The 27,198-nt window shown below is 62.7% G+C and overlaps 7 protein-coding genes across 8 annotated transcripts; 4 read left to right on the top strand and 3 right to left on the bottom strand.

Moving 5' to 3' along the window:
* The first annotated feature begins 46 nt into the window (after positions 1-46).
* On the top strand, positions 47-5,580 carry CHLRE_10g426700v5 (uncharacterized protein). The gene is made up of 11 exons (XM_043066568.1): positions 47-316; positions 492-559; positions 644-701; positions 970-1,046; positions 1,206-1,260; positions 1,539-1,664; positions 2,012-2,126; positions 2,435-2,714; positions 2,938-3,085; positions 4,113-4,496; positions 4,709-5,580. The coding sequence occupies exons 1-11, from the start codon at positions 161-163 to the stop codon at positions 4,883-4,885; spliced, it is 1,644 nt and encodes a 547-aa protein (XP_042919965.1). The 5' UTR covers positions 47-160; the 3' UTR covers positions 4,886-5,580.
* A 56-nt stretch (positions 5,581-5,636) lies between these two features.
* CHLRE_10g426650v5 (uncharacterized protein) lies at positions 5,637-9,562 on the top strand. 2 transcript variants are annotated; one of them, XM_043066567.1, is made up of 7 exons: positions 5,637-6,140; positions 6,814-6,885; positions 7,092-7,269; positions 7,535-7,670; positions 7,789-7,969; positions 8,783-8,954; positions 9,221-9,562. In XM_043066567.1, exons 1-7 carry the CDS (start codon positions 6,108-6,110, stop codon positions 9,475-9,477), a joined length of 1,029 nt encoding a protein of 342 aa, XP_042919963.1. In that variant the 5' UTR covers positions 5,637-6,107; the 3' UTR covers positions 9,478-9,562. The 2 variants fall into 2 exon arrangements, with proteins under 2 accessions (XP_042919963.1, XP_042919964.1); XM_043066566.1 differs by having other exon boundaries at positions 6,663-6,885.
* Positions 9,563-9,564: 2 nt separating this feature from the next.
* On the bottom strand, positions 9,565-11,246 carry CHLRE_10g426632v5 (uncharacterized protein). The gene is made up of 2 exons (XM_043066565.1): positions 10,752-11,246; positions 9,565-10,683 (listed from the first exon to the last, which is right to left on the bottom strand). The coding sequence occupies exons 1-2, from the start codon at positions 10,817-10,819 to the stop codon at positions 10,437-10,439; spliced, it is 315 nt and encodes a 104-aa protein (XP_042919962.1). The 5' UTR covers positions 10,820-11,246; the 3' UTR covers positions 9,565-10,436.
* A 110-nt stretch (positions 11,247-11,356) lies between these two features.
* Positions 11,357-12,347, top strand: CHLRE_10g426616v5 (uncharacterized protein). Its single transcript, XM_043066564.1, has one exon. The coding sequence runs from the start codon at positions 11,422-11,424 to the stop codon at positions 11,632-11,634; it is 213 nt and encodes a 70-aa protein (XP_042919961.1). The 5' UTR covers positions 11,357-11,421; the 3' UTR covers positions 11,635-12,347.
* Positions 12,348-12,806: 459 nt separating this feature from the next.
* CHLRE_10g426600v5 (uncharacterized protein) lies at positions 12,807-18,972 on the top strand. Its single transcript, XM_001702505.2, has 13 exons — positions 12,807-13,113; positions 13,397-13,589; positions 14,163-14,288; positions 14,477-14,566; positions 14,952-15,004; positions 15,245-15,335; positions 15,769-15,911; positions 16,234-16,381; positions 16,464-16,516; positions 16,899-17,008; positions 17,394-17,560; positions 17,691-17,744; positions 17,889-18,972. Exons 1-13 carry the CDS (start codon positions 12,926-12,928, stop codon positions 18,027-18,029), a joined length of 1,557 nt encoding a protein of 518 aa, XP_001702557.1. The 5' UTR covers positions 12,807-12,925; the 3' UTR covers positions 18,030-18,972.
* Positions 18,973-19,050: 78 nt separating this feature from the next.
* On the bottom strand, positions 19,051-22,746 carry CHLRE_10g426550v5 (uncharacterized protein). Its single transcript, XM_001702672.3, has 2 exons — positions 21,343-22,746; positions 19,051-21,213 (listed from the first exon to the last, which is right to left on the bottom strand). The coding sequence occupies exons 1-2, from the start codon at positions 22,588-22,590 to the stop codon at positions 20,107-20,109; spliced, it is 2,355 nt and encodes a 784-aa protein (XP_001702724.2). The 5' UTR covers positions 22,591-22,746; the 3' UTR covers positions 19,051-20,106.
* Positions 22,747-23,444: 698 nt separating this feature from the next.
* CHLRE_10g426500v5 (uncharacterized protein) lies at positions 23,445-27,086 on the bottom strand. Its single transcript, XM_043066563.1, has 2 exons — positions 26,444-27,086; positions 23,445-26,171 (listed from the first exon to the last, which is right to left on the bottom strand). The coding sequence occupies exons 1-2, from the start codon at positions 26,567-26,569 to the stop codon at positions 25,038-25,040; spliced, it is 1,260 nt and encodes a 419-aa protein (XP_042919960.1). The 5' UTR covers positions 26,570-27,086; the 3' UTR covers positions 23,445-25,037.
* Between the last annotated feature and the right edge of the window lie 112 nt (positions 27,087-27,198).

The following is a 27,198-nucleotide window of genomic DNA, read 5'->3' as shown; positions in this document are numbered from 1 at the left end:
GCGAAGCGCCCCCTTGCGAAGTATGATTTTGTTGACAAGTTATGAGCAGATGTGACCGCGCTGGTCTTGAATAGAGGAACTCGGAGCGTAGTTTCAGTCAGCAAACTGGCAGAGTCGCACAAACTGTGCCATTTAAAGTCGATATCAAGTAGCTGCAGGCATGTTGGAGCCAGAGCTCGCTGTGGCTGGGCTTCGCGGGCTACTCTCAGACCCTCGCATCGTGGGGACGCTCTTCGCCGCGCTCATCGCCGCGCTTGCCGTCTGGGCTTCAGGAATCGTAGGCACCAAACTGCATTTGCCTGGTCCTTACATAACTGTAAGCCGGACGTTTACGTGTGGGCGAGAAGGCTAGAGGCTGGCACACCCCCGCGCTCACGCGCCATCGTGTTTGGTTCACACAGTCCCACTGCCTCCCCCGCTCGTTGACCGGGGCTTTCCCCTACCCGACTACTCACCCAAGTACGATTACGCTCCATGTCACAATAACGCAGTGGCCATTCCTGGGCGATGCGGTGGAGTTGGGCATTACATCGGACCTGAGTCGCCTCATGTTCAGCAGGTAGGGAACCCGACAACCGCTTTACCCGGCGCGCCTCAAACTGACAGCTCGATTTGCTGTTTATCATGGCGAATCACCGTACAGGTTTAAGAAGTACGGCAGGGTGTTCCGCCTGAACCTGCTGGGACACACAGCCTTCGTGGTACGTACGCCGCTCGTGCGCCAGGAGGACGAGTGGGCGCTCAGCTCCGCGCGGGGGAAAGGGCAGCCGCAGGGTGGTTCGGGATGGGAAATGGCACAGCGGCACAGCCGACAGTGTCACTCGCACATCAAGCACACGCGCACCACACACACACACACACACACACACACACACACACACACACACACACACACACACACACACACACACACATACGCTCATCAAAGCGCGACTGAACACGGACGCGACGCTGTGGCCGGCTGCACAGGTGTCCGACGAGGCAGCCCTGCGTGGTGTGCTGTCTGACGACGGAGCCATTGCCACCATCCCCTTCCGCGCCTTCAGGTGGGTGGGTGGGTGGGTGGGTGGGTGGGTGCGCTTGGGGCTTGGGGGCAGCAACCCGCCGCGGTGAACGCACGCGCACGCGGGGCTTGGCATGGAGCTCGCATGGAGCCCAGCACGCCCACTCACACACCCGCACGCTCCGAACACACATGCACGCAGTGATTTGATGGGCGAGTACGGCACGCAGTCCGTCAAGGAGATCCACGGCCCCTGGGTACGCGCGTGTGGATGGCAGTTACGTACTGGTTGGGGATGCGGCATGGCGCGGTCGGGCCCAGGGGAGGGGCCTCCCCTGGTCGCACCGGACCGCAGTTCGTTCGGGTCTTCTTCAGCACTCGTCACGTGACCCACTGGGGTTTGGCGGGACTACTTGGCGGTCGGGGACTGGAATGCACATGCGGCATGTGAATCACACGCTATCTCTCCCCGCCGCCCAACTACTGGCGCTGCTGTTGCTCGCTCATCCATGTGTCATATCGTGTGTGGCCGCAGCGCAAACTGATCATGGCCGCGGTGAACGGGCGGGGGCTGTCCGAGCTGGTGCCGGGTGTGGCGGGCGTCATGGCACGACACGTGGCCGGATGGGCGCAGGCGGGGCGCGTGGAGCTTTTCCAGGCGGTAAGCAGACAGAGCGCTGAAAGGGTTTGTGTGCGTGTGTGTGTGTGTGTGTGTGTTAAAAAAAGGGAAGGGAGGTGGTACGAGGGGGGCCTCGGCCCACGAGTTGCGGCGGAGGTCCTAGCTACTTCTGTTGTCTCCCCACGCTATACCGATGGCACCCCTTGGCACAGCCATGCAACTCTCTCTGAAGCCACTCCTGACTAGCTACTGGTCCAACCTTACGTAGCTAGCGCATACGTGACCTGCCGCAACCCGCATGTCCTGCCCCCCCGTCACTCCGTAATCCATATGAACGGCTACCCCCGGTCCCCCCGGCCCCCGCCCCCCCTCCCCCCGGCCCCCTGCAGTCCCACGCCATGGGTCTGGACCTGTCCACAGACGTGATCGCCAACGTGCACTTCACGGCCCTGGACCGGGGCTGGTTCAAACAGCAGATGCGCACCTTCACGGCGGGCATGTGGGGTGAGGCGGGCGGAATGGGGTGTGTGGGGTGGGGTGAGGCGGGCGCGGGCTGGGCCTTGGAGTTGGGGGCCCTGCGTGCTGAGTGAGCGTGCGTGCGATCGAACGGGCTCAGTGCTAGCTTGGCAGGCAGGGGGTAGCTCAGCACACGCACGCTGGTGGGACATGCGGCCCTGCCTACGCCTCATGCTTGACCTTCTGGACAGCGCCTGGCTTCATGCCTTTCGGACTTCAATGGAAGCTCTTGGGACCCACCTCCCACCTCTTCCAACACCCCACCTCTTCCACCACCCCGCCATCATCCGCCACAGGCCTGCCCGTGCGGCTGCCCGGCTCCGACTACAGCGCCGCACTCGCCGCCAAGGAGCGCCTCATCGCCGCCCTCATGCCGGAGATGCGGGACGCCCACGCCGCCATGCTGAAGCGCTGGGAGGCGGCGGGCCGCAGCGGCCCCGCGCTGGCGGCGGCGCTGCTGGAGGAGCAGGAGCGGCAGCGCGAGGCGGCGAGGGAGGCGGAGGCCCGGGGGCAGAAGGCCACGCCGCCGGACCTGAGTATTAAGGAGGCGATGCTCACCGCGTACTTCATCGGCGGGTGGGTGCGGTAGATGGCGTAATGGCAGACTACGGGCGCCGCATGGGGCGTCGGGGTATTGGACCAGCCAAACTCGCCCTCCCGCCCAAGAAACGTGCATGACCCACCTGCCACCCCTTCCAGGACTGGATACGTATAGGTTACAACACGAAGGGGTGGGCAGTACGGTCCGTCTGGAAACACACCTCACGCCTCACCCCAACCCATACACACACACGTACAGGCACACGGCGCTGCGGGACGCGCCCATGACCATCCTTAACGCGGTGGTGGCGGCGGCGGACACCACCCGCTTCTCGCTGTTCACGTTCTGGGCCATGGTCGCCATGAGCACGCGCGTGCAGGAGGAGATATTCGGCGAGCAGCAGCGGGTGAGTGTGTTCGGTGTGCTGCGGCGGGGCCAACCTGCCTTCCTTGTTGGGGTGGGGTGGGTATTTGGGGTCAATGGGATGGGGGCTGTGGCCATGTCCGGCGCTGTGGCTACACGCGTAGACGCCGGGATTCGTGCTTGGGAGAGCTTCGGAAGAAAAGTTGCACGTGAAGTCTGCAGCCGGCGGTTGTGTGTTTCTGGTTTCCAAGCTGGGGCGAGCAACGGTTGGTTAAGGTGCAGTACGATCGTCCCGGATCCCAACGGCGCAGACACCGCTGTTTTCGGGCTGTGTGCGATGCTTGCGTTTGTGTGCTGCACGTGTTGGGGCGCGCCAGGGTGTGCGGGAAACGTGTTGGCGGCAAGCCGGCGGGGCAGCCGGAGCCTAAATCCCGCCAACCAATATCTGAGTGCGCGTGCCATCTTTTCCGGGGCGCTGGCGCCCTACTTCTAAGCACGTCTGTGACAAAGCTAGGTGTGGGTGCCCGGGAAGCTGCGCAGTCGCAGCAGGGCGGGGCTTGGACTCGACAAGGTTACCCCCACTCCCCAGGAAGGTGGCCACCACTGTCCCGTGGCTCTACGGTGTGACATGGTGTCGCATGCAAATGCTTCTTTGCAACCAGATTCCGTGCCTAGTATCGCGCGCAGGTTTGATGTGATGTTCGCATGACATCCCGAGACACAAAACCCAGCAACCGTAAATCAGCTCCAGCTCCTTGCCTACTGGTTTTGGTGTGCTTATAAATGCTATACATGAGCTCTCGGTCCTGCGCCGTGGACTCCATCAAAAGTCGTTCGAGCCATCCATCGTAACGGCGCAACCAACTGACGCGACGAGCCCCCCCGCCCAGCCCCCCATACGGCCATACCCCTATCCTGAACTGAGCTCGGTAGATATTCTACATGAAAACACGGTAGTACAGGCATGCTTAAATAAAGCCGACTTTCCATGCGGCTTCACCTGTTTCCCCTTCCCACCACTCCACCCCACCCTCCCCTCCCCCCCCCCAAAAATCAACTCCGTGTCGCAGGTCGTGGCGGCGCACGGCCCGGAGCTGACGCCGGCCGCACTGTCGTCCATGCCCTACCTGGAGGCCTGCTTCAAGGAGGCCATGCGGCTGCTGCCCACGGGCGGCGGCGCGGTGCGGCACCTCACAAAGGAGCTAAAGGCCGGCAGCGTGACGCTGCCCGCAGGGGAGTGGGTGTGGTACCACCCACACCTGATGCATTGCATTGACCCGGTGTTGTGGGACGGCGACACCAGCGTGGACGTGCCGGCCCACATGGACTGGCGCAACAACTTCGAGGGCGCGTTCCGGCCCGAGCGCTGGCTCAGCGAGGAGACAAAGCCGAAGTACTATTTCACGTTTGGATCAGGCGTGCACCTGTGCGCGGGCGTCAACCTTGTTTATTTGGTGGGTTGCAACGGCTGCATTGGAGCAACGGGCTTCAAAAGAATAGGGGGTTGTCTGCGAGTCTGGGTCTGGATCCTGCCATCTTCCTTGACAGATAGACACGCACACACGCACACGCACACACAAACGTGTTTCCTTTCCCACCTTGTGCTCTCCAACACACTCGCCAGTCGCTCCAACCCAAACCTACCCTTTGTGGCCCCCGCCTGCAGGAGGCGAAGCTGGTGATGGCGATGCTGGTCCGGCGCTTCCGGCTGCGGCTGTCGGCGCCCGACATGCTGGCGCGGTGCACGCGCGTGTTCCCCTTCATGCAGCCCGTGCCGGGGACCGACAAGGTCGAGCTGCTGCCGCGCGAGCAGCCGCTACCAGTGCCCGGCATTGACCTGTAGAGGTCTGGAAGCTTGCTTGAGTGGGGGAGGCGCTTTGGGGCCCGCCACCTGCGGGCGGGGAAGGTAGTGCACCAGGTCCGGGGCGTAGACCGCACAATCCTCTCGACGGAACGGATGGAACGCTTGGTGGCATGTGAGGTCTGCGCTGTCACGGGCGCTGCATTAGAAACCAGCTGGTGCAGGTCGCGAGCACGCACGAGAGGACGAAGCGTGCTTGGAAGCGTGTTGTGGGCAGGAAGTCAGGGGAAGTCAGGGCAGGCTAGGATGTAGAAGTGACGTCGTTGGGGATTGGCCCTGATACCCATCAGTTGAAAGACCGACAGACTCGTTGCGGCGGCCGTGTGTTGGGCCCGGGTCAGAGGCAGACTCAAAGGTGTGAGGGTAAGCCAACCGTGGGGCAGCGTGGGGCGGCACCTCTGGGCGAGGGGGCTGTGTGCCCATGTCTGTGCTCAGGCTTCATGCTCTCTTGTCAGCCGCTGCTTCCATCCAGCTATATTACTAAGTAATTACCATATGCTTTGCTGTCTAGGTTGGCATGCAGTTTTTTTTCGAGCTGTCGAGGGCTCGAGGCCGCGCGTTTACCTGGAACCAATTGCGCCTGTGATGTGCATGACTAGGAACCATACGCCTACCAATTAATTAGGGCCTGCTTTATTCAGGCACTGACAAAAACATTTAGCCTTTCGAAATTGCCATCCTTTGCCGGCTGTCCACTGTCCACTGCCGGCTGTCCACTGTCCACTCAGAACGACGTCATGGTAGCTGCTGCAGCATATGGAGAATAAGGGCGTGCAAGGACGACAAGCGCTGCTGCGTGTTTCAGGAGACAACGAATGCACAAATCACTGGCGACGTCGGTCAACCGGGAGAGGGTGGACAGCGCAGCAACTAGCTAACGTGTTAGCAAAGCTGGTGAGCAGTGGTCTGAAGCGCTCTCGTTTGGCGAATAGGCGTTAGCTGCGTGGGGGCGGGCGCAGGGAGGCGAGCAGTCGTGGCGTGCCTGCAGTTGCTCCGTTGAAGTGGCTTTTCCGGCAAGTTCGCGGTAGCGCCCACGGTGCAGGCCCGGGGGCGCATATGTTACATCTTAGCGTCCAACACACGTATTTGACTAGGCTCGGCCGCTCGCTCGCCTCCAGACTTTGTGCCGCGGGATGTCGTGTCAAATCATTTGCAAGTCACGTCAAACAACGCAGGCGACGAGGCGCACAAAATAAAATTATACATGTACACAACACGCACCACACAGTATCGCACGGTGCGGGCGTGACTAGGTGGTGTTGGGCCCAGCTAGGCGTGCGGTTGGCCTTGTCGCGAACCATCGTCGGGAGAGTACCCGGGCCACACGCCACCACACCGAGCCGCCGCCCCGGCATGCAAACCTTTTTGCCGCATGTCGCGTCATCACAAACATGCTTAGCAGCCGGGCGCCCAGTCCTGCAAGAAGATTCCGCGCGCCAAGCGGTTGGGACGCGACTGCCTGCGAGCCCCCACCAGCCCGTGCCGGCACGTTTCCTGAAAACCCTGGGGCGCCCCCAAACATGCAGCTCATTTAGGCAAGCCTCGCGCAGTGCGGGAGCCTGAAGAACAGCGTTCGGAATGTCTGCGCCATCGGGCTCCCGGAGGAAGCACAAAATTGCGGACAATCGTACTGCAATGTAACCCCGGCTCGCTCAGATCCGGAAACTCCCCGATAAAGTCCCTCGCGCGTCAGACATTTCTTTATACTCTAGCGAACTGCGGTCAGTACCACTTCTGCCGCATCACAACTGCAAAGCAGCGTGCTCAGCAGAACACTAATGGCCCCTGCAGGCCGCGCCTCCGCGGCGCCCCTGTCGCTGCTGGCGCTCGTGGCTTATTGCGCCGCGCTGCTCGCCGCCCCCGCGAGCGCCGGCTCTCAGGGCTTCTTGCCTCGTCGCGCCCTGCTGCAGACGTGCCTGACCTGCTCGGGCCTGACCACCTGCATCAAGGCCACCTGCCTCTACACAGACGGCACCGTGAATGTAAGTCGTGGCTTGTCGAGGTCGTTTCTGGGGCGCACGTCCTGGGTGTCGGCTTGAACGACTGCGCGCCGCGAGCGGCTGCTTCGGTGGTGGCTGCGGATACTCGGGTCCCGGAAACCAGGGAGGCAGCCTCACGGCCTCTCACGCTACACATACGCCGTCTGCCGTAACGTGCCTCATTCCTGCCTGCCTCCCAATGAATGCAGTATGTCTCAGTCAACCTGACCTCCTGCAAGGGCGCTTCCATCAGTTGGTTTTGCTGCCAGCAGAACAGCTGCACCACCACCGTCTGCGACAGCACGCAGGTCAATGGCGCCACGTGCAACAACGTGCTGACCTCCGTCGTCACCACAGCTGTCGGCGCCACCTCCGTCATGCTGCAGGGTGCGTGCGGAGGTAGCAGGGTGCGGGAGGGCGGGCTGGGGGCGCGAAACAAGCTTAAGAAGTGCGGCTGCAGGGGCACGTGTGTGCTGATATGGCGGGCTTTATTTTGAGGACGTGTACGCTGCTGGTGTGCTGTCTGAGCAGCCCTTTGAGCCTCCCCGCTGATTGCCCTCCATTCCGTCGGCTTGCTTCAACGCCGGACTCCCACCCGATGCCCCCTCATTTCACTGCGTGTGTGTCTTTTCCCCCCGGCCCCGACCCGCAGTCCACGACGGCCGCCTGATTGGCGACTACGACTGCGGGGCCCCAGGCAACTCCTGCTGTGGCGGTGACGGCGGCGCGTGCGGCAGCGGCTCCAACGTGTGCGATGACGTGGTCGTTCCCATCGCCGGCGTGGACACGTAAGTCATTCATGGGGTCGGCGTTGGTATGCAGACCCAAATTCACAGGGGAAGAGACGCGATGGCCCTGTGCGCGCAGCAAGCATTGACGCCACCCTCCATTCCTTGCCCACCCCAGGTGCAGCTCCCGCCCTCCGTCGCCTGCGCCGCCTTCGCCGAAGCCGCCCAGCCCCGCCCCTCCCTCGCCCAAGCCACCCAGCCCGCCGCCCAGCCCCGCGCCGCCCTCGCCCAAGCCTCCCAGCCCGCCGCCCAGCCCCGCGCCGCCCTCGCCCAAGCCTCCCAGCCCGCCGCCCAGCCCCGCCCCTCCGTCCCCCGCCCCGCCTTCCCCCGCCCCTCCCTCGCCCAAGCCACCCAGCCCGCCGCCCAGCCCCGCGCCGCCCTCGCCATCGCCGCCCAGCCCACCGCCCAGTCCCGCCCCTCCGTCCCCCGCCCCGCCTTCCCCCGCCCCTCCCTCGCCCAAGCCCCCCAGCCCACCGCCCAGCCCCGCCCCTCCTTCTCCTGAGCCCCCGTCACCTGAGCCTCCTAGCCCAGAGCCCCCGTCGCCGAAGCCGCCATCCCCCAAGCCGCCCAGCCCGCCGCCCAGCCCCGCCCCTCCTTCTCCTGAGCCCCCGTCACCTGAGCCTCCCAGCCCAGAGCCCCCGTCGCCGAAGCCGCCATCCCCCAAGCCGCCCAGCCCGCCGCCCAGCCCCGCCCCTCCTTCTCCTGAGCCCCCGTCACCTGAGCCTCCCAGCCCAGAGCCCCCGTCGCCGAAGCCCCCGTCCCCGAAGCCGCCCAGCCCGCCACCCAGCCCCGCCCCTCCCTCGCCCACGCCACCCAGCCCACCGCCCAGCCCCGCTCCTCCCTCGCCCAAGCCACCCAGCCCACCGCCCAGCCCCGCTCCTCCTTCTCCTGAGCCCCCGTCCCCTGAGCCGCCCAGCCCCGCCCCTCCTTCTCCTGAGCCCCCGTCACCTGAGCCTCCCAGCCCAGAGCCCCCGTCGCCGGAGCCGCCGTCCCCCAAGCCACCCAGCCCGCCGCCCAGCCCCGCCCCTCCCTCCCCAAAGCCACCCAGCCCACCGCCCAGTCCCGCCCCTCCGTCCCCCGCCCCGCCTTCCCCCGCCCCTCCCTCGCCCAAGCCCCCCAGCCCACCGCCCAGCCCCGCCCCTCCTTCTCCTGAGCCCCCGTCGCCCAAGCCGCCCAGCCCCGCCCCTCCGTCCCCGAAGCCGCCCAGCCCCGCGCCGCCTTCTCCTGCTCCGCCTACCTGCCCCCCGGGCTGCCGCTGCACCGACACCGCCTGGGGCTTCCCTCGTAAGTGCCGCGCCCCTCAGAATGCCGCGCCCCTCCTGACGGGCACACACAATCCCACGTTTTCTGCAGCTGCAACAGTCCCGATGCTGGCCCAAGGGAGGCCACTGTGTGTATCGGTACACGAACTAACACAACAGCTATAGGTCCCCCTCGCAATTCCACACACACACACACACACACTAGACTCCCTAGCCCTCCAGCTGTACCCTGCCCCTCACCTGTGCCCCACCCCACCCACCCCCGCCCTCTTCCCCTCGTGTGCTCAGTGCCCAGCCAGTTCCGCAACGCTGACCTGAGTTCCACCGCTGAGTTGCCGCTGACCGTCGACCCCGGCTTCGGCGGCGCCGTGTTCTGGAACTCGCGCCAGGTCGGCGGCGCGTGGGGTGGCTGGTTCCGCATCACCGCGCCCGGGTCCGGCTCGCTGACCCTGGGTATCTGTGGCGGCTGCGGTCAGAACGTGGTGGGCAAAGGCTACTACTTCGGAAACGGCTTCTCCATCACCTTCAACTCCTTCACCACGTGAGTGCAATGTATGCGTGCAACACCACCACACAGTCACACACCTTGAACTACTGGGTCGTGGGGCTGGTCCCGTGGCGCAGGGTTCTGGATTCATTTCATGTATGTGTCGGATTGCAAGTAACGACTGGCCCCCATGCACTTTGGGCGTGTTTGGTTCTGTAAACCGCGCGCACTCATATATATCCGTCTCCGCCCTTGTCATTCCTTGGCCGGATTTGCTATGCAGGGGTATGAGCACCATCCAGATCAATGCCCTGCCGTCAAGCTCCGCGATTGCGAGCGTCTCGAACTTGCAGGTATGTGTGCATGTACCGTCCTGCTGCGTTTGGGTATGACTGCTTGTGTGGATGATCGCCTCGCTCCCCGCAACTCGCTCTATCTGGCCCCGCACCTCCATACACCCGCTCAAAGGGCTATCAGCAGTGTTGATTCGTCAGTGCCTGCCATGTCACGCACTAACGTTTCCCTTAGCCCCACGCACACCCGACACCACACGCCTGTGCCTGTGTATGCGACTGCTGCCCCTGCCCCGCCCCACCCCCATGATGTTCAGGTGTACCTCTCCTTCATCGCCCCGCCCACCCTGAGCCCCGGCTCCTTCAAGACCTTCACTGACATCAGCCTGGCCGTGTCCCCAACCAACCCCCTCACTTTCTTCCCCACTGCCCCCTTCACCGCCAACACAAAGCCAGGCGTCACATATAAGGCAAGTGAACACGCTTGCGCAATGCTGCTGATGCTGCTGCATTGCTGGCTCCAACTCGTGCCTTGGCAGGCCCTGCTGCCACCTCCCCAAATGCCCCTCCCCCCAAATCCTCCCCTTCAAACCCCACCGGTTGCGTGCGTGCCTGCCCTGCTGCCTCCATACCACCCCAAGGGCAAGCAAGCACTCGCCTTCACCCCATGCATGCTGCGCTGTTCACTCTTGATGTGAAAGCTGACATCTGCCGCCGCTGACCACTACGGCTGACCCTCCCTATCCGCCACGCCACGCACGGCCCCACGTCCTCCTGCTGCTGGTGGTCGCAGGTTGGCAGCAGCACCTTCACCGTGCCCACCGCCATCACCGCCTCCGGCCTGTACCTGGCCGTCCACCTCGACGTAGACACGTACTGCCCCTCCGGCTACCAGTGGGGCCGCCGCTAAAGCGCATGCAGCCCTGATGACGCACAGACGCATGCAGGGCAGGACAGCAGCCCGTCGTCTCCTGCAGGCGGGGGCACCCGTTGGTTTGTGCCCAGTCTATAATTGCAAAGCACGCCGCTACAAGCCTGCCTCGTAGTGCCCGGTGTGGAATAACCCTGAGCCGCGGTTAGGCCTGAGCGGCGCCCTTGTGCGTGCATGCCGGCATGCAAGGCCTGTGAATAACTCTTTATTTTAGTTGTGTCCGGATTTGCAAAGACATAGTCAACGGCGGTAGCTTGGGCACGGTATTATGCAGGGTGTTTTTGCGGACGGGCGTACTCATCAGTCCTTTACGCTGAGTGCTTGAGTAGAGCTGTGGTCCCGTATGTATGCGGCATGATTACTCAACTGCTTCATGTGCATAGGCTGGGACCTCAGGTGCAGCGAGGATATGAGTCTGCTGGAAGCTGATGAGGGATTCCCGCCGGACATGTATACACCTCATTGCCCATCGCAAAGCACCACAAACATTTTCTCCTGGAATGTGACGCTACCAGCCCTAGCAGGCACAGCGCCTCAAAGCGCAGCCTGGTGAGGGCCGCGACCAAGAAGTCAACGGCAGCGAGGCTTTCCTCGCGCGTGACCGCCACGCCATCGGCTTCTATCTTCTCAGACAGAAGTCCAGCTAGACCGCATTTGGTCGACGTTGTGTGGTCTGCGGGGAATAGTAAAGGAAAGCAGATGCGTGACCAGATGCCAAGCAACGCAAAGCCTCGACACGTTGTGCGCCCCTCTACCAGTCTTGCGACAGCTTGGCAGCATGCAGATTGCGAGCGGCTGCGGAGGGGCTGTGATGAGCGGACGGGCGCTGGCGGGTCATCGCTCCCCCACCTTTCTCCTCCTCCGCCTTCTCAGCTTCGTCTCGGCGCCGCTTCGGTGCCATGGCTGGTCCGGACGCGTCCACTGGGGGTTGCGCTCGGACCAGGAAGAAAGAGGCGTGAGAGCGAGCCGCTACAGAAATGGACAACGGTGACAGGCTCTTTATGACGGCTCGCCGTCTGCTGTGTCTTTGTAGCAATAGGCATTAACAAATACTAATACGTAGCAGTCGCGGTTTGCGCCAGTATGCTATGTTTTGCCGACACCACGCCACGGACAGGGGTGTTCCTGGGGGGCTTCGCCCCCCCCCCTGGAACGCTTCGCTGGGGGGGCTCAGCCCAAAAATGTGGGTCGAATGATCTGAGGTGTTGAGACGACAGCCAGGCTGTCAGGTGTGCTCAAAGAAAGACGCCGTGGGCCTTCTGAGGCATTGTTGGAGCGCGCTGTGGGGCGGGCGGTCGATGAACCTCAAAGCATGGCGCTGCAGACTTTGACTGCTCCTACGTACGTGACGGATCGTGTTGCAACACGTTGCACTCAGTACTTGACTTGGTTGGGGAGCTTGTTCGGAGTACGACTCGGAGCCCTATGGTATAGGATTCGTGTCCCCCCACACACGCTGCACAGAATCTCCGCATGGCACGAGTGTGTGGTGGTGGAATGGCCAATACTTGAATAGTCATGTTAGTTGCCCATCCAGTCAAGCACTGTAGTACAGAGGCGCAGTGTTCGGGAACAAACAACGGACATGTGTCACCAACAGCAGCAGCACTCCAGCAAGACTCTTGGAAGTGCCTGCATTCCCCATCCCCCGCATGGGAGAGGATCCGCCCGCCGCACGTGCAGTTACTGTAATACTGTTGAGCCGTACACCCCCGCGGTCTCCACCCCACACGCACGGCCGAACGCATCACCTCACCACCGCGCTTACAGCATGCTCCCAGCCTTTACCAGGCTTCAGGCCTCTGTACGTACGCGAGTGTAGGACTGTTGGCGATGCGTGTGTGGGCTCGAATGTTTTGTTGGAGCGCGCTGTGGGGCGGTCGGTCGGGGTGCCACATACGGCGGCGGCGAAGACAGCATGCGTGCGCGCCCGCCCCAAAAGATTACATTCAAGGAGGTAAGGAGGGGTGATGACATCAAACAAAACATCAAGGGGATATGTGCTTTGTGTGGTGAAGACTCTATACGAGATACTCACAAGGTCACACTAGGACACCGACATGCAAGGCACGAGAGTCACCCATCCCGCCACCCAGCCCTGCCGAAGTGCGCAACGCACGCAAAATAACCGTGTAGATTTTACCTTGATGATGTCCGGATGCCTAATAGTAATAGTGCGTAATTCCTGGACTTCCGCGCGGGGCTAGTAACTTGTCGCCAACTGTCGCGGAGCCTCCAACCAAAGTCAAAGCACCTGAGCTTTACTCCTATCAGTAGAAACGATGGATTTAACCAAGATTCATGAGGACCCGATAGGGCTACTGCTGGCAATGATCGCTGGCGCGCTGGTTGCTTTCTTTCTCCTAGCGCGCAAGGAGAAGCGGCCGCTGGGCCCCATGTTTACGCTGCCTATCCTTGGTGATACGGTTGCACTTGCGCTTAGCGAACAAAGTCGGTTCATGTTTTCTCGGTAAGCTAAGCGTCTTTCGCCGAAGTCTCTGATGCGTTATAGTCCAACCGACTTAAGTTTGGAAGGCGGTGGCCACAGCTGGGCTTGGGCCGTGTCGCGCAGTGCCCGTCACGGGCCCGGTCGCGGCACACTTCCGCGCCTCGGTCGCCGCTTTGCCCTCCTTACCTCCACGACCCTCCTGTCACCGGAATCTGCTCATAAAAACCTCGGACATTTTCTCTCCCTCCCACCACCCACCTCCCTAGGCTGCCTCCTAACGCCAACTGTATTACACGGCTCGCAGGTACAAGAAGTACGGCAGCGTGTTCCGCCTGAACCTGCTGGGCAAGCACATGTACATCCTGTCCGACCTGGAGGCGCTGCGCGGGCCGTACCGCGACGAGGGTGCCATACCCGAGGTCCCTTTCCCCACCTTCAAGCTGCTCATGGGAGATTTCAACGTGGCGGGCGGCGGCAAGCACATTCACGGACCCTGGGTGAGACGGGGAGGGCGTGGAGGGATGAGGGCGGCGTGGGTCAGGGCGCCGGCGTGAGGCAGAGCCGCCCTGACGGAATGTGGGGCTGTGAGGAGTTATAGGTATATGCGGCATGGCGGCAGATGCATGCATGAGGGCCGCATGAGCCGTATGCGCGGGCAGGGGTTTCGTCATCCTGCGCCCCACCCGGCCGCAATTCCCACCTGCCGCTGTACCCACCCCTTGACTCTCGCTCTGTCCCTCCAGTCGGATCACCCACCACGCACCCACCGCGCTCCCATCCAGCACCCAGCACCCAACCAGCGCCCAACGCCCTCCCGCCACACACACTCTCCCCAACGCCCCCACACCCGCCCATCACACACACACACACACACACACACACACACACACACACACACACACACACACACACACACACGGCATCGGTATTTGTTGGTAACTGCGCGCGCGTGTATGGCGGAATTTTGTTCCGTTTGATTCTTTGTTTAACACACACACACACACACACACACACACACACACACACACACACACACACACACACACACACACCTCCCCAACTCCCTGCAGCGCAAGGCCTCGCTGGCGGCGCTTGGACCCGCGGGGCTGCAGTCCATGTTCCCGCCCGTGCTGCGTGTGATGCAAAGCCACCTGTCGGAGTGGGAGGCGGCGGGGCGCGTGGAGGTCTTCCAGTCGGTGCGTGGGGGGGCGGGTGGCAGCAGCGGCGGCGCGGGTGGGCGGTGGGACACGAGCAAGATGGATGAGCGCACGGGGCCGGCAGTTTGCGAGTCATTGTCCAAGCAGCCACAGAGCAGCAGCGCTGCTGCTGTTACTGATGCCCCTGCTCGCCTTGCCGCTGCTGCCCGCCCGGACTCGCGCGACAGGCGCGGCGCATGGGTCTGGAGCTGGCAGTGGACGTGGTGGCAGACGTGGAGCTGTCGCCGGCGGTGGACCGGGCCTGGTTCAAACAGCAGGTGCGTGTGTTGGCATGTGACGTGTGGCGTGGGCCGCGGCGTGTGGGTCGCCTAGGAGAAGACCTTAGGAAACGGAACGTGCGGCCATGTGTGGGCATACACGGCGCTATATGAGTGCGCCGTGGAAAGTTGTTTGGGAAGCCGTGCGAAAGGCGGTGCGGCGTGGATTGCCGGTTGGGGGCACGGGGCACAGCTGGGGCAGGTGGGACGACATGCCGTTACAATGAGGGCAAGAGCCCAGTATCCCTGGCGAGATCGTGCATGACACACGCACACACATACCGTAAGCACACACGCACAAACATACATGCACACACAACCACACTGCGGCTGTCCTTCCATTGTGCTCGTACACACGCACACCTGTCTTGTATGTCGTGTGCAGGCGGAGACGTGGCTGTACGGCATGTGGGGTCTGCCGGTGCCGCTGCCGGGCAGGTGAGGGGAGCGGCTGCGTGCCAAACACACAGATTGCGGTGCTGGTGGTGGGAGTTCGGGACTGAGATTGGGAGGAGTCTAAGAGAGCCAATCCCAATATGGGTACGGCATGCTGGATGGGTTGTCAATACCAGTCCAAACTTAAACGGGGAGTTGACTCTATCCACCTGACACACAAACACACACACACACACACACACACACGCACACACACACACACACGCGCGCTCCCTCTCACAGCGCGCTGGCCAAGGCACTGGCCGCGCGGAAGGTGCTGCTGCGTGTGCTGGGCCAGGAGCTGGCGGCGGACCATGAGGACTACAAGAGCAGGGTAGGCAGGGAGGAGAGGGGGGTGGTGGTGGGGGCACTGGGGTTTGGCCATGTTCAGTAAGCAGCTAGGGGGGCCGGTAGGCGGACGTGGGGAGGGCTGCCCACACGCGCGGCGGGTACATGGCTGGGTGTCAGTGTTAAGCGGGCAGCAGTCGTACGGCTTAGCGGGTAATTTGCAAGGGCCGTATGATGGTACGGGTCGCACACATGTACGGGTTTACGAGTCGTGCGTGTGTACGGGGGTCGTACGCGCTGCTTGCAGCTGCAGCTTGTGGTTGCATGGCAGCTGGCAGGGCACTCGCCGGCGAGGAGCTGTGCGGCGAGGCGGCTGCGGTTGCGGCTCACGCTCACACATGCTCACACATACCCTCTCCCCTTTTGCTTCCTTCGTGCTAACACACAAAATATTACCATTCTTGGCCACACATGCGCAGTGGACGGAGCTGGGCTCCAGCGGTGCGGCCATGGCTGACGATCTCGTGGCTAAGGCGTCGGCGGCGCCGGGGGCGGAGGGTGCCAAGGGCTTGGGCGCGCCGCGCCTGAGCCACGTGATTCGGCTGGGACTGTTTGGCCTGGGGTGAGTCTGTGCGTGAGCGGATGGGTGAGCTGATGAGTGGGCGGCCCGGAAGTGGGCGGGCCCATGTGAGTCAGCCGCCCCGCTGCTGCCGCTGCTGAGTGGTTGTGTCTGGCTGTATGGCTCTGCAGCGGCGGCAGCAGCCTGGTGTCGTGCTTGGGGATACCCGGCTGCACCCCGGTCACTGCTGCAGCGTGCCGTACGAACCCCACGTCCCCCACGGTCTCCCGCCCCACCCTACCGCACATGCAGCCCCCCCCCCACGCACACCACTCATCTCGTGTTATTCTTAACACCCCGCTCATGCGCACCAACTCACTGTCAGGGCCACGGAGGTGGAGCACTCGGCACTGGCGGTCCTTCACGCAGTCATGGCCAGCGCCGACACCACCCGCTTCGCGCTCTTCAACACCTGGGCCCTGGTGGCGCAGAGCGCGCGCGTGCAGGAGAAGCTGTATGAGGAGCAGCAGAAGGTGCGCGCGTAATAAGGGGGTGCATGTGCCCAACTCCCAAGGTAGCAGTATAATAAGAGGATGTTGCTCGTTCGTGCTGCAGGTGATTGAGGAGTTCGGGCCGGAGCTGTCTTACAAGGCCGCATCCAGCATGCCGTGAGTTACATGAGTCCATCCTTGACCTCCTCCCATCCTCATCCGGCTACTCCTTTCTACCTTGCTTTGGACTGACCTTGTCAGCCGCAGTTTTGAGGAGCGAGGCATGAATGGGCGGTCGCGTGCGGGTTTCGCGCCCCCAGCCCGAGGGTGTTTGCCCCCACTAGCGCACGCTGCCGCTGTGACTCCATTGCTGCGCCCCTCCACGCCGCCAACGCGCGCAGCGCCGCCTGTACGCGCGCAGCATTGCCCACCGGTACCTGGAATCGCACTCACACAACTAGCCCCTGGGCAAGCAACTAGCGCTGCATGTACCCGCGACCGCCCTCACCGCAACTCGCACCGCAACTCGCTCCGCAACTCGTGCCGCCCACGCACGCAGCTACATGGACGCGACCATCAAGGAGTGCATGCGGCTGCTGCCCGCCTCCGCCGGCGGGCCGCGCAAGCTGACGCAGGACCTCAAGGTCGGGGAGGTGGTGCTGCCGGCAGGTGCGTGTGTGTTGATGTTGTTCGTGTCGGGGGGAGAAGGAAGGGGAATGTCTCGAGCTTTTTCGGGGGTGGGGAGCACGAACGAGGGCGGCAGGCGCTGTGTGTTGCGTTGCCTTGATTGCGTGGTCAGTGGCGGTGTCGATGTAGGGGCATGTGAGGAACTATGGAGCTGATTCGGTGTGCGCGGGAGGATGCATTGGATTCATTAAGTGGGCTTTGGCCAGGGCCCTCTGGCGGGCATGAGCCCAACAGGTGTGGAAAGCAACATGGCTTGCTGGCATAAGTGAACCGGCTCGATGCGGAAAGCCATTCACGCGATCGGTTGGCGTGGCCTAAAGCCCTCGGTACACGCGGACCCACATCCTCCTGTTCCTCCTCGCCCCAGGCTCCTTCGTATGGATGTATTCCTACCTCCTGCACTGCCTGGACCCGGTGCTGTGGGACGGCGACACCAGCGTGGACGTGCCGGCCCACATGGACTGGCGCAACAACTTCGAGGGCGCGTTCCGGCCCGAGCGATGGCTCAGCGAGGAGACAAAGCCGAAGTACTACGTAAGTATGCAGTTGTCTGTACAGTAAGGACAAACTAGGGCCGCTTCCTCTTCTCATTGGAAGTATCAAGAACGGTATTCGTCCGGCTCACCTAGATGTTGCCCTCATTCCTCACCCTTCGTTCTCCCAGTTCACGTTCGGCTACGGCAACCACTTGTGCGCCGGCATCAACCTCGCGTACCTGGTAAGACTGGTGTTCTTGTTTTTGTCGTGTTGTGGTGCGTCGGTGCGACTTGGTGCGGTGCGTTTACAACCCATCCCAACCTGCCTGTTACTTCTGCAACGCCCCATCTGTCCAACACTTGCTTCCACGTGTTCCCACCCGCAGGAGATCCGCACGATGCTGGCCCTCGTCATTCGCAAGTATCGGCTGCGGCTGCAGACGCCCGACATGCTGTCTCGGGCTCGCTACTTCCCGTTTGTGGAACCCAGCCCCGGCACCGACACTGTGCTCCTAGAGGCACGGTGAGAGGCAGATGCCTCACAACCTTTTCTGGAGCCCATGGCTGCTAGGGACACGCTGGGGAGTCAGGGCATGAGCATGGGTCTTACTGACGTTAGCTGCTAAGCATGAATTGTTTACTGAGGACGGGACGTCAAGCGGCTGCGAAGTGCGGCGGCATTTACATACCGTAGCAGGTTGGGGGTCACTCGTACGGGCGGGGGAGCAGGGGCGCGGCCAGGGGAGGAGGGCACGGGAGGAGGGCACGGGAGGAATTTATGGGAGGAGGTCACCTGGTCACAGAGGAGGCGTATGGCTGCAGCAGGTGCTGCCAGCCTGGCTGCTCCGCCGTGCTGCTCGTCGTTTGGTAAGGGCGCGAAGAGAGCTGAGCTCTCGTTGAGGGAGGCCAGATGGAGCCGCTCGTCGTACGGACGGCACCGTACACAGGACGTTCGGTGGCGGCCGGCCGCCTGATGACTGAACGGGGCGGATGGAAGCTCAAGAGAATATCAGTTTGTTGGCTGTGGCAGGGAGCTTTGGACTGCGTCTCTGTTGTATGCATATGCGTGTCTCCAGTTGCGCGTGTGGGCGCAAACATAGGAGGCTTCTCATGCGTCTGTGTGAACACAAAGGGCCGCGTTGTGCCCCACAGTATACAGCGAACATGTCGTCAAGAGCAGGCATATAGGCGGAGACTGTTTCTTTCTTAGAGCAAAGAATGTATCAGACCGGCGAAGGAAGGGAAGTGACACGGCGGAGTCCGTAGATTGTGGGCAGCGAAAGGCGCTGCACACAGCTGGACACTCCGACACTGGCAGTCTGGTACCCACCCACCCACCCAACATATGCAGGGGCTGGCCGGCTGGGTGCCTGGGTCCCTCAAGAAAGGAGCTTCGCAGCCTTCGCTGCATGTGCTGGGCGTACGAAATGGCAAGTGAGATGCTCTACGTACGCATTAGTTCCGCAACGCACGTCAATAAATGCTGCCAGCGTTGCTGACAGGGGAGCAACCTCCCCTGGTTGCTGAGGGCCTGCCGGATCCGGATTGCAAGAATTGGGATTACAACCATTGCAAACTAGCAACTCGTCCACGGAGCGTGGCCCCAACCTGCCCCTTACCCTGTCCCATCGCACCCAACTGCTGCACTGCACGCACACGCATGCACAGCTATGTTGGCCTGGTGGTGCCTCTCCCCAATCGCTGATGGTACCGTACGCATGTCAGCGCGTGCACCGCACCCAAGCGATGTATGGTGGCTGACTCGTAAAGCGCATCGAGCTCAGCAATCACATTGCTTAACCTTGGCACCATGCATTTATACCCGGTCTATACCATACCGTATCCCTTGCTGCAGGTTGGTTGCAGCTTGCGGAAGGAGACAACATGCTATATACCAAATAAACCAACGATATAGCCGCACCTTGCTTCATCACAATCAGAAAAGCGAGTGGCAGGTGCCACGCACGGGCGCCACGCGCCTTAGGGGCTCCAGCGAGCGAACGGCGGGCACAACGTGCAAAACACACACGGATCGTATTATTGGATCCATCTGCTCGGATGCCCCCACCAGAGACACTACCATGTACATTTTGGAACAATGGCCAACTGATAACTTAATAAGCCACGATAAGCCGCGCGGTGGCACTGGCCATGCCATGCGCTATGGCCGCCTGTGGCGTCCTTGCCGTAGCTGTATTTTGTTGTTTGCAATTTGGGCTGCTGTGGCCATCACTGAACGCTGCGAAAGCCAGCCAATTACCTCCGCCACAAATCCCTGTAAAAGCAGCTTCCAAACACCCTTCTTACAGGCTTAGACTCACATAATTATGTTTTGACTTCACTGCGCACGTACAGCCACATGTGCTACAGACGCGTTTACGTCTTACTACCGTACACATACAGCGCTACACCACGCGTACAGCCTCAACCCCCCAGCAGCATAGGGTAAGAACAGTCACCACACCGCACACGCAACATGTAAAATTTCCCCAGTGGCAACACACAGCCACATCATCATCAGGCTGCCTTAGTGGTGCAACTGCTGCTGGACGTACACGGGGCGTGTGCGGCTGGTGCTCTCATCAGGGGACCTATAAGGCGTCCTTAATTGCTTGACACCAACAGCCAATCAAGCGCGTCCAGCATGGTCTGCTCCACCCGCGGCGTGTCGTCCAGCAGCAGCGCGGTGGCGGTCACGGCGGCGTCCGGCGGCAGGCGCGCGTCCACCTCGCGGACCAGGTGCAACAGCTCAAAGTCGGCGGCCACGTCCAGCAGGCAGCTGCGGTCGAACGCCAGCTTGACGCAGGTGTGCTCGTTCACCACCTGGTGCGCCCAGCCCGTCGGCACCTCCACCACCTCTCCGTGCCGCTGCTCCAGCTCGAGCACCTCGCCCGGCAGCAGCCGCTCGCGCAGCCACGCCGCGCCGTCGGCGGTGAACAGCATGCGGCTGCCCTTGCCCAGCAGCAGGCCGGGGCAGAGCTGCACCTTTGCGAGCACCGCCGCCGCTGGCTCCGTCTGCAGCAGGCTGTACACCGCCTGCAGCATCCGCGCCAGGCCCGCCGGCGAGACGCAGACCCACCTGGCGAGCACCAGCGTGCGCCGCTCCTCGGGCGACATGCTGGCCGGCGCCATGGCCAGGTTGCACGTCCGCGTCGGGTCCAGGTGCATGCCCGTCACACCGCCCCTGAAGCGGGGCATCAGCGCCCTTTGCTGCGCGCGCGTGTGGGGCTGCCCGCAAGGCTGCTGACCCTGCTCCGCCGGCGGGGCCCCATGGCCGCCGCTTCCCCCAGCGGCGGCAGCAGCAGCAGCAGCGCCCGCAGCCCCCCGCCTGCTGGTCCGCATCGAGGCGGTCGCAGCCGCGGCCTCGCCGCCTCCGTCTGTGGACCGCGCGACCAGCGCCTGAGGCGCGATGATCAGCCTGCAGGAGGTGCGGGCGCTGCGGCGCACCACGTCGGGCGCCTGCAGCAGCGGGTTGGGCGGCGCCAACACGCGCAGCAGGCGCAGCAAGCGCGACTGGTGACTGCTGGCAGCCGGAGCCGCCGCCGCAGCGGTGGGCACCAGGAGATGGTACCGGTCGTAGGGCGGCCGCTGGAGAGCGTCGGGCAGCCTGGGCTGCGCCATCAGCACCGACATGGCGTCGGCCATGCCTGTGTCGAAGTCCTGGAAGTAGGGCAGCTCCACAAGCACGTCTGCGGCGCCCGCCGGGTGCGCCTGCGTGCACACGCAGGCGGCAGGCACACATGGCCAGGCCCCATGTGTCTACAGACGTTGATCAACACCCCGCACCGCCCCGCACCATCTCCCCGACTGTCACGCCCTTCCCAGCGCTCCCCGCCTCACCTGCGTGGGACCAGCAGCCCATACAGGCACCTCGGGCTGGTCCCGGTCCTGATTCTGATCCTGATCCTGTTCGGCGGCGGACGCCTGCTCACCCTGGTCGCTGTTTGTGCCGCCGCCAATGCCATCCTTGCCACTGCTGCTGGCCCCACGCCCGCGCTGCTGCTGCTCCTTGTGGCGCCGCAGGAAGGCAGCCACGGGTTCGACCGTGGGCTTCTGGCTGTCCAACGGCTGTACCAGTGCTTGCTGCCCACACAGCGTCTGGTTTAACAGCACGTCCGTCACCAGTGACCGGCCCAGCTTGTGAAGCGCCGTCACGCGCACCAGGGCCGGCCCCGGCGCCGGAACTAGCGAGCGCAGACGCAGCCCCCGGTGGAAGGGCCCGCCGCTGTCATCGGGGCTGTCGCTGCCGCTGCTGCCGGAGGTGGTGGCGACTGCCACCGACGGTTCGGGGCCGGCATGGTCCGAGCCCGGCTGCCGCAGGCCTTGCCGCTGCTGGTCGTGCCACAGCTGCTGCCATGCGCCGCACACGCCGCACAGCACTTCATCGCCCAAGCCGCGGCTCGTGATCACCCACTGCTCCTGCTCCCGCTCCTGCTCCTGCTCCTGTCCCGCGGCCATCTTTTGCCTCTTCGGCGGCTTCTGGGGCTCCTGCTGCCATTTGGGGTACGCGTAGCCCACGAACAGCACCTGGTGGCGGCACACGCTGCAAGCCGCGCCGTCCCTGATATGCACACAATGCTGGTTGTAGCCGTCGCGCCTGCCCACCAGGGTGCGGATGCATGCTGCAACGCTGGCCACCTGACCGCGGCAGCCCTCGGGGGCGCACGCCGCGCGGGCCGCCAACGTATTAGCCAACCGCGACATTCCCGCGGCTGCGGCTGTGAGGGGCCGCCGCTCCTGCAGTCGCCACCGCACGTCGTTCCGCACGTCGGATTCCGCCGCCGTTAGCACGCATCCTCCTCTGCGGCGCACATGCCCGTCCCTAATGCAGCTGGCTGAGCAGAAGTAGAGTCCGCAGGGGGCGCAGATGCAGCGATACTGCAGAATCATGCGCCTCGTGTGACAGCTGGGGTTGCAGCAGACGACAGGGTTGCTGCCCGCCTTTTTTCTGGCCGACCCTGCCCAGCGGCACAATGGCCGCGCGGACTGCTCCTGCTGCTTCATCGGTTGGTTTCCGCCCACGAGCACCGAAGACGGGTCCTCGGCGTTGTGGAGCACCGGGTCAATCGACGCCATCTCTGACGCCATCTGTTCAAGAATGTGACCTGTATCGCGTGGTTATGACCTGTACCTAGAAACGACAGCCCAGGAAGAGGTAGCAAATTGGAGACGTTTGGAGGGTGTTTGGAGAGCGATGTTCACGGGTGCAATCGCGAGAGTCCTCGACTCGAACGTCTGGACCACGTCAAGAGAATCAATGTGCGTACGTATAGCAATCTGTAAACGGGCCTGTAACCAATCTGTAAACGCGCACAGGTCACATAATGTCAAAGGTGAGATGTACCAGAACCCCAGTGCCGTGCCCAGTGCCCATTTGACCCCTCTCCGAGACCGGCGTTGTACCCGTGTGGCCCAAGCCGGCAAGCCCCAAACAAGTTTGGTTCAAATTTCTAGGGTACAGACGATCTCTGCTCTCTGGCTGAGAGATAGCACCATGGACTGTAGACGTTGTTGCTAACTCCTGGGATTTTACGTCTCTGTGCCGCAGATCAACAGCCTGGTCACCCCTGATTGTTCCTCCTGGCCCCGGACCCTCCCCTTACCCCCTTGTGGTAGAGATACAGTTTATTAGGTTGCGTCATGTGTCATGTCGTCAAGAGTAGGCATGGAGGAGGCTGTTTCTTTCTACAGGCTTTGCTTCTTCTTAGAGCAAAGAATGTATACCAGACCGGCGAAGGAAGGCGCGGCTGAGTCCAAAGAATATGTGGCAGCGAAAGGCGCTGGGCATCAGCTGCGGCGGCCACTGGACACTCCAACACGGGCACCCACCCACCCAACATATGCGGGCGCTGGGTCAGAAGCTTCGCTGCATGTGCTAAGGGCGTACAAATTGGGAATTGTGATGTTGCCAGCGTTGCTGAGGGCCTGCCGGATCCGGATTGCAAGCATTGGGATTACAAGCACCGCAAGCTCGCAACTTGTCGACGGATGCATGGCCCCAACCTGCCCCTTACCCTGTCCCATCGCACCCAATTGCCGCGCTGCACACAGCTGCACGCACGCACATGCACAGCTCTGTTGGCCTGGTGGTGCCTCTCTATAATCGCTGATGGTACCGTACGCATGTCAGCGCGTGCACCGCACCCAAGCGATGTACATATGGTGACTGACTCGTAAAGCGCATCGAGCTCAGCAATCACATTGCTTAACCTTGGCACCATGCATTTATACCAGGTTTCTACCGTACCGTATCCCTTGCTGCAGGTTGCTTGCAGCTAGCCTCGCGCGGAAGGAGACAACATGCTATTCACCAACAAACCACGATGCAGCCGCGCCCTGCTTTACCACAAACCGAAAAGCGAGGGACAAGCGCCACGCGCCCTGGGGGTCCCGCAAGCGAGCGGGCACAACGTGCAAAACACACACAGGTCGTGTTGGATCCATCTGCTCAAACGCCTCCACCAGAGACACTACCATCTACATTTATAAACAATGGCTAACTGACAACTTAAGCCTTGATAAGCGCAGATAAGCCGCGCGGCGGCACTGGCCATGCCATGCGCTATGGGATTCTTGCCGTAGCTTTATTGTTGCTGTTCATAATGCAGACCGCTGCAGCATTCACTGAAAGCTGCTAACCACGGCATGCACGCTATCCGGGCACTCCACACCGCTTGCCCGCTTCCGTTCCCCGACCTTTGCTTGTCTCTTCAACCCACACAAGACACACCGTACACATGAATATAAAACGCTTGGTGCCCGTCCTGGCCAATCGCTTTATTGCTGGTCAGGGCACAACAACATACACACACCAAACTTATACAACACCGCCTTTCCACGTCTGGATCCACGTACGCATTCTGTCCTACTATTTTTTTATGAAACGTAAATGTTTCTTTCCCTATCATGCGTTCCCGTTCATATACCATATGAAACCGTCGAAGCATCTGCCGAAGCATACTACTATACTGCAGCTCCCGCAGTCACCTACGTCTCGTGCTGGGGCGCCTGAATCTCCGGTCGCCACCGCCGCTCATGCGCTGCGCTATTTGTAGTGCCGGTGCTGGAAAATCACCCAAAAATGCACGGCTACCCAATGACCGTCTCAATTATATGTTGACGCTCGGCGCCGCGCAGAGCCAGGGAGGCGCGAGGCCGCATCCGCCCATCACTTTGCTTTGACGCATCACGCGACACGCACACACATACCCTTGCACGCCTGGCCTCTCACCGCGCACTCTCCGCCAGCCACCGTACGTCGCAGATGATAAACCGCAAGATCCTGCGGCCTTCCGCCTCCTCTCACGTCTTGGAATCATCTCCTCCTTGCTCCCTCTCGCCTTCTCCTGTGCACCGGTTGCATCATGTCTTGAGCGTACCGTGCCCCACTCCATCCGCACCCCTCCATCGCTGCATGTATGCATGTCTCTCCAATAACCCCCGCGCGCCGGTCTTCCTCACCAACCCCATTCTCACTCCGCCTCTTCCACGGCAGCCGCAGCCACCAGGTCCCAGTCAGCATGTGATGATCAACATCACACGTGGCGGCGGAGCACACGGCCCTTCTCCAGCTGCTGCTGCCCCTGCCCCTGCCGCTGCCCCTGCCCCTGCTGCTGCCGCTGCTCGTGCATGTCCAGCGCGGCCGCGTGCCCCGCCTGCATCGCCGTCAGGTAGCTCAGCTCTTGCTGCTCGTGCCGCCGCGCCTGCTGCTGGTGGTGCGCCTGCAGCTCCAACTGCAGCCGCTGCCAGGCAAGCAGCTCCTGCTGCGCCGCCGCCGCCTCGGCGGCGGCGGCCGCCGCCGCCTCGGCGTGCCTGTGCACGTGCTTGGCCAGCTCCTGCCGCATGCACCAGGCGGGGTAGGGGCCGTCAAACGTGACGCTGCGGCGGCGGCGGCCGCCCTTCTGACGGTGGCCTTGCTGCTGCTGCTGCTGCTGCCCGTGCCCGTGGCTGCTACTGCCGTGGCCATCCATGGACGCGGCCGCGGCAGTAGCAGCGCCGCCCATGACCATCAGCTGCCGCCGCGCCTGCTCCACCTCATCCAGGCTGCCGAAGATGCTACTGCCGCTCATGCTACTGCCGCTCATGCTGATGCCGTCCGCACCACCGGCAGCAGTAGCAGTAGCCGCGGTGCGCGCCACCAGCAGCGCGGGCACGCTGCGCGGCATGTAGCCGCCGCGCGCGGCGGAGTCGCCTGCGGCCAATGACGCCAGTGCTACGTCCAGACCGAACTGCCGAGCCAGGCGGCGGGTGGGGCCGTCGCCCGGCAGGGCTGCATAGGCGGCGCGCGCGCGCTGCGTGAACCCCTCCCCCAGCGGCACCACCAGGATGTCCACTGGGTTGCTGGTGCTGCCGCCGCCACTGCCACGACTGCCACCGCTGCTACTGCTGCTGGCAGCAGTGCTGGCGGGAGCGGCTGCTGCAGCCGCGCTGATGGTGATGATGGGCTCGATCTGCGGGCGCAGGTGGGCCCAGCTGGCCGCTGATACCAGCAGCACGGCGGGCAGGCGGCCGGCGGCGGCGCTTGCAGACATGCGGCGGCAGAAGTCGTCAAAGGAGCTGGGCACGCATGCGGCCAGGACGGCGGGGGGGAGGTAGCTGGCGGCGTCGGCGGGCGGCCAGGGTAGGGTAGAGGCGAACCGGTCGTGGTCGTGGCCGTGGTGCTCGTGGTCCTGTGACACGGGAGGAGGAAGTGGAAGGGATTGGGGTCAGGGGGTCAGGCGGCATGGCGGGATGGAGCATGGTAGGGTTGGTACGGGGTGGCAGGCCCGGTGGCCGCGCCGGAGTGGGGTGGAGGGTGGGGTGCGCTGGACACCAGCTAGCTGCTGCCGACGTGGAGGCGCCTCGCAGATACGATATCCTAAACCGCCGGCCTGAAGCCGGCACTCTAGCCGGCCGTGTGCTCGTTGTCGGGCATTAGACTCACTGTATACCCGTTACACACCTCAGTTATCCAGGCTTCGCTGCTCGCCCGGCTCGTGCAGGACGCTCTCCAGGCGCTGCAGGCCCTGGTACCACCACTCCTCGGCAATCCAGCGCCGGAGCTCAATGGGCATCTTGGCGATGCCATGCTCGGCGGGATGTTGGTACGCCGCAAAGCTGTGCGGGCAGCTGAGATGCCAGTAGAGGTGAATCCACTTGCTGCAGCGCTTACGCTCTCGCACGCGATGACGCGGCCACCGAGGCTCGGCGGACTCGCAAGCGCGTCAGCACACTGAACACGTTTTCGTGGCCGTGCCGAAACGAGGCTAGGGCGTTTCGATGAAGTCATAACTTGACTTGAGCCGCAGCTTTGTCGTGCCGGGGCAGCAATAACCTGGGTGTGCGCAAGTCGCGACATTTTCGGTTCGGCTCCGGCAGCTCAAAGCCAGTTGTAAGTGGTGTGCCGTGATAGCTCTGCTAGGAGGTAAAGCGGACGGCGGTTATATAGAGCGACTGTTTGCAGAGGAAGTTAACGCACTGCTGTCGACACTTGCGATATTAAGCGCGTGCTAGCTATCTGGATGATAGTATGTGCAGCAATAAGTAATAGACCACTGAAAACTGCTCGGTGGCTACATTGCAAGCCAATAGAGCTGCGCGATGGGGATCATAAAGCAAAACACGTAAGGCCGGGTGATGAGGTGGCTAACCGCCGCCTTCCAGATATTTCTGACAGAATCCCATCGAATTCGCGCTCACGGCAACGGCCTCGCGCAG

Source organism: Chlamydomonas reinhardtii, chromosome 10 (genome assembly GCF_000002595.2).
Source record: "Chlamydomonas reinhardtii strain CC-503 cw92 mt+ chromosome 10, whole genome shotgun sequence".
Classification (NCBI taxonomy): domain Eukaryota; kingdom Viridiplantae; phylum Chlorophyta; class Chlorophyceae; order Chlamydomonadales; family Chlamydomonadaceae; genus Chlamydomonas; species Chlamydomonas reinhardtii.
The sequence above is the reverse complement of the archived record's forward strand: the minus strand, read 5'-3'. Positions and strand labels throughout refer to the sequence as shown.

Bases quoted from the DNA above. Each gene is read 5' to 3' on its own strand.
- CHLRE_10g426500v5 (XM_043066563.1), bottom strand. From the start codon at position 26,569: ATGGCATCGCCAAGATGCCCATTGAGCTCCGGCGCTGGATTGCCGAGG. The intron at 26,172-26,443 runs GTGTGTAACGGG...CCCGTGTCACAG, and splicing joins GCGAAGCCTGGATAACTGAG to GACCACGAGCACCACGGCCA.
- CHLRE_10g426600v5 (XM_001702505.2), top strand. From the start codon at position 12,926: ATGGATTTAACCAAGATTCATGAGGACCCGATAGGGCTACTGCTGGCA. The intron at 14,567-14,951 runs GTGCGTGTGTTG...TGTCGTGTGCAG, and splicing joins GGGCCTGGTTCAAACAGCAG to GCGGAGACGTGGCTGTACGG. The intron at 17,561-17,690 runs GTAAGTATGCAG...TCGTTCTCCCAG, and splicing joins AGACAAAGCCGAAGTACTAC to TTCACGTTCGGCTACGGCAA.
- CHLRE_10g426632v5 (XM_043066565.1), bottom strand. From the start codon at position 10,819: ATGCACGCACAAGGGCGCCGCTCAGGCCTAACCGCGGCTCAGGGTTAT. The intron at 10,684-10,751 runs GCAGGCTTGTAG...CCCCGCCTGCAG, and splicing joins TCCACACCGGGCACTACGAG to GAGACGACGGGCTGCTGTCC.
- CHLRE_10g426550v5 (XM_001702672.3), bottom strand. From the start codon at position 22,590: ATGGCGTCAGAGATGGCGTCGATTGACCCGGTGCTCCACAACGCCGAG. The intron at 21,214-21,342 runs GTGAGGCGGGGA...GTGTGCACGCAG, and splicing joins GGGCTGCTGGTCCCACGCAG to GCGCACCCGGCGGGCGCCGC.
- CHLRE_10g426700v5 (XM_043066568.1), top strand. From the start codon at position 161: ATGTTGGAGCCAGAGCTCGCTGTGGCTGGGCTTCGCGGGCTACTCTCA. The intron at 317-491 runs GTAAGCCGGACG...ACAATAACGCAG, and splicing joins TGCCTGGTCCTTACATAACT to TGGCCATTCCTGGGCGATGC. The intron at 2,127-2,434 runs GTGAGGCGGGCG...CATCCGCCACAG, and splicing joins CTTCACGGCGGGCATGTGGG to GCCTGCCCGTGCGGCTGCCC.
- CHLRE_10g426616v5 (XM_043066564.1), top strand. From the start codon at position 11,422: ATGCAGATTGCGAGCGGCTGCGGAGGGGCTGTGATGAGCGGACGGGCG.
- CHLRE_10g426650v5 (XM_043066566.1), top strand. From the start codon at position 6,682: ATGGCCCCTGCAGGCCGCGCCTCCGCGGCGCCCCTGTCGCTGCTGGCG. The intron at 7,270-7,534 runs GTGCGTGCGGAG...CCCGACCCGCAG, and splicing joins CACCTCCGTCATGCTGCAGG to TCCACGACGGCCGCCTGATT. The intron at 8,955-9,220 runs GTAAGTGCCGCG...TCGTGTGCTCAG, and splicing joins CACCGCCTGGGGCTTCCCTC to TGCCCAGCCAGTTCCGCAAC.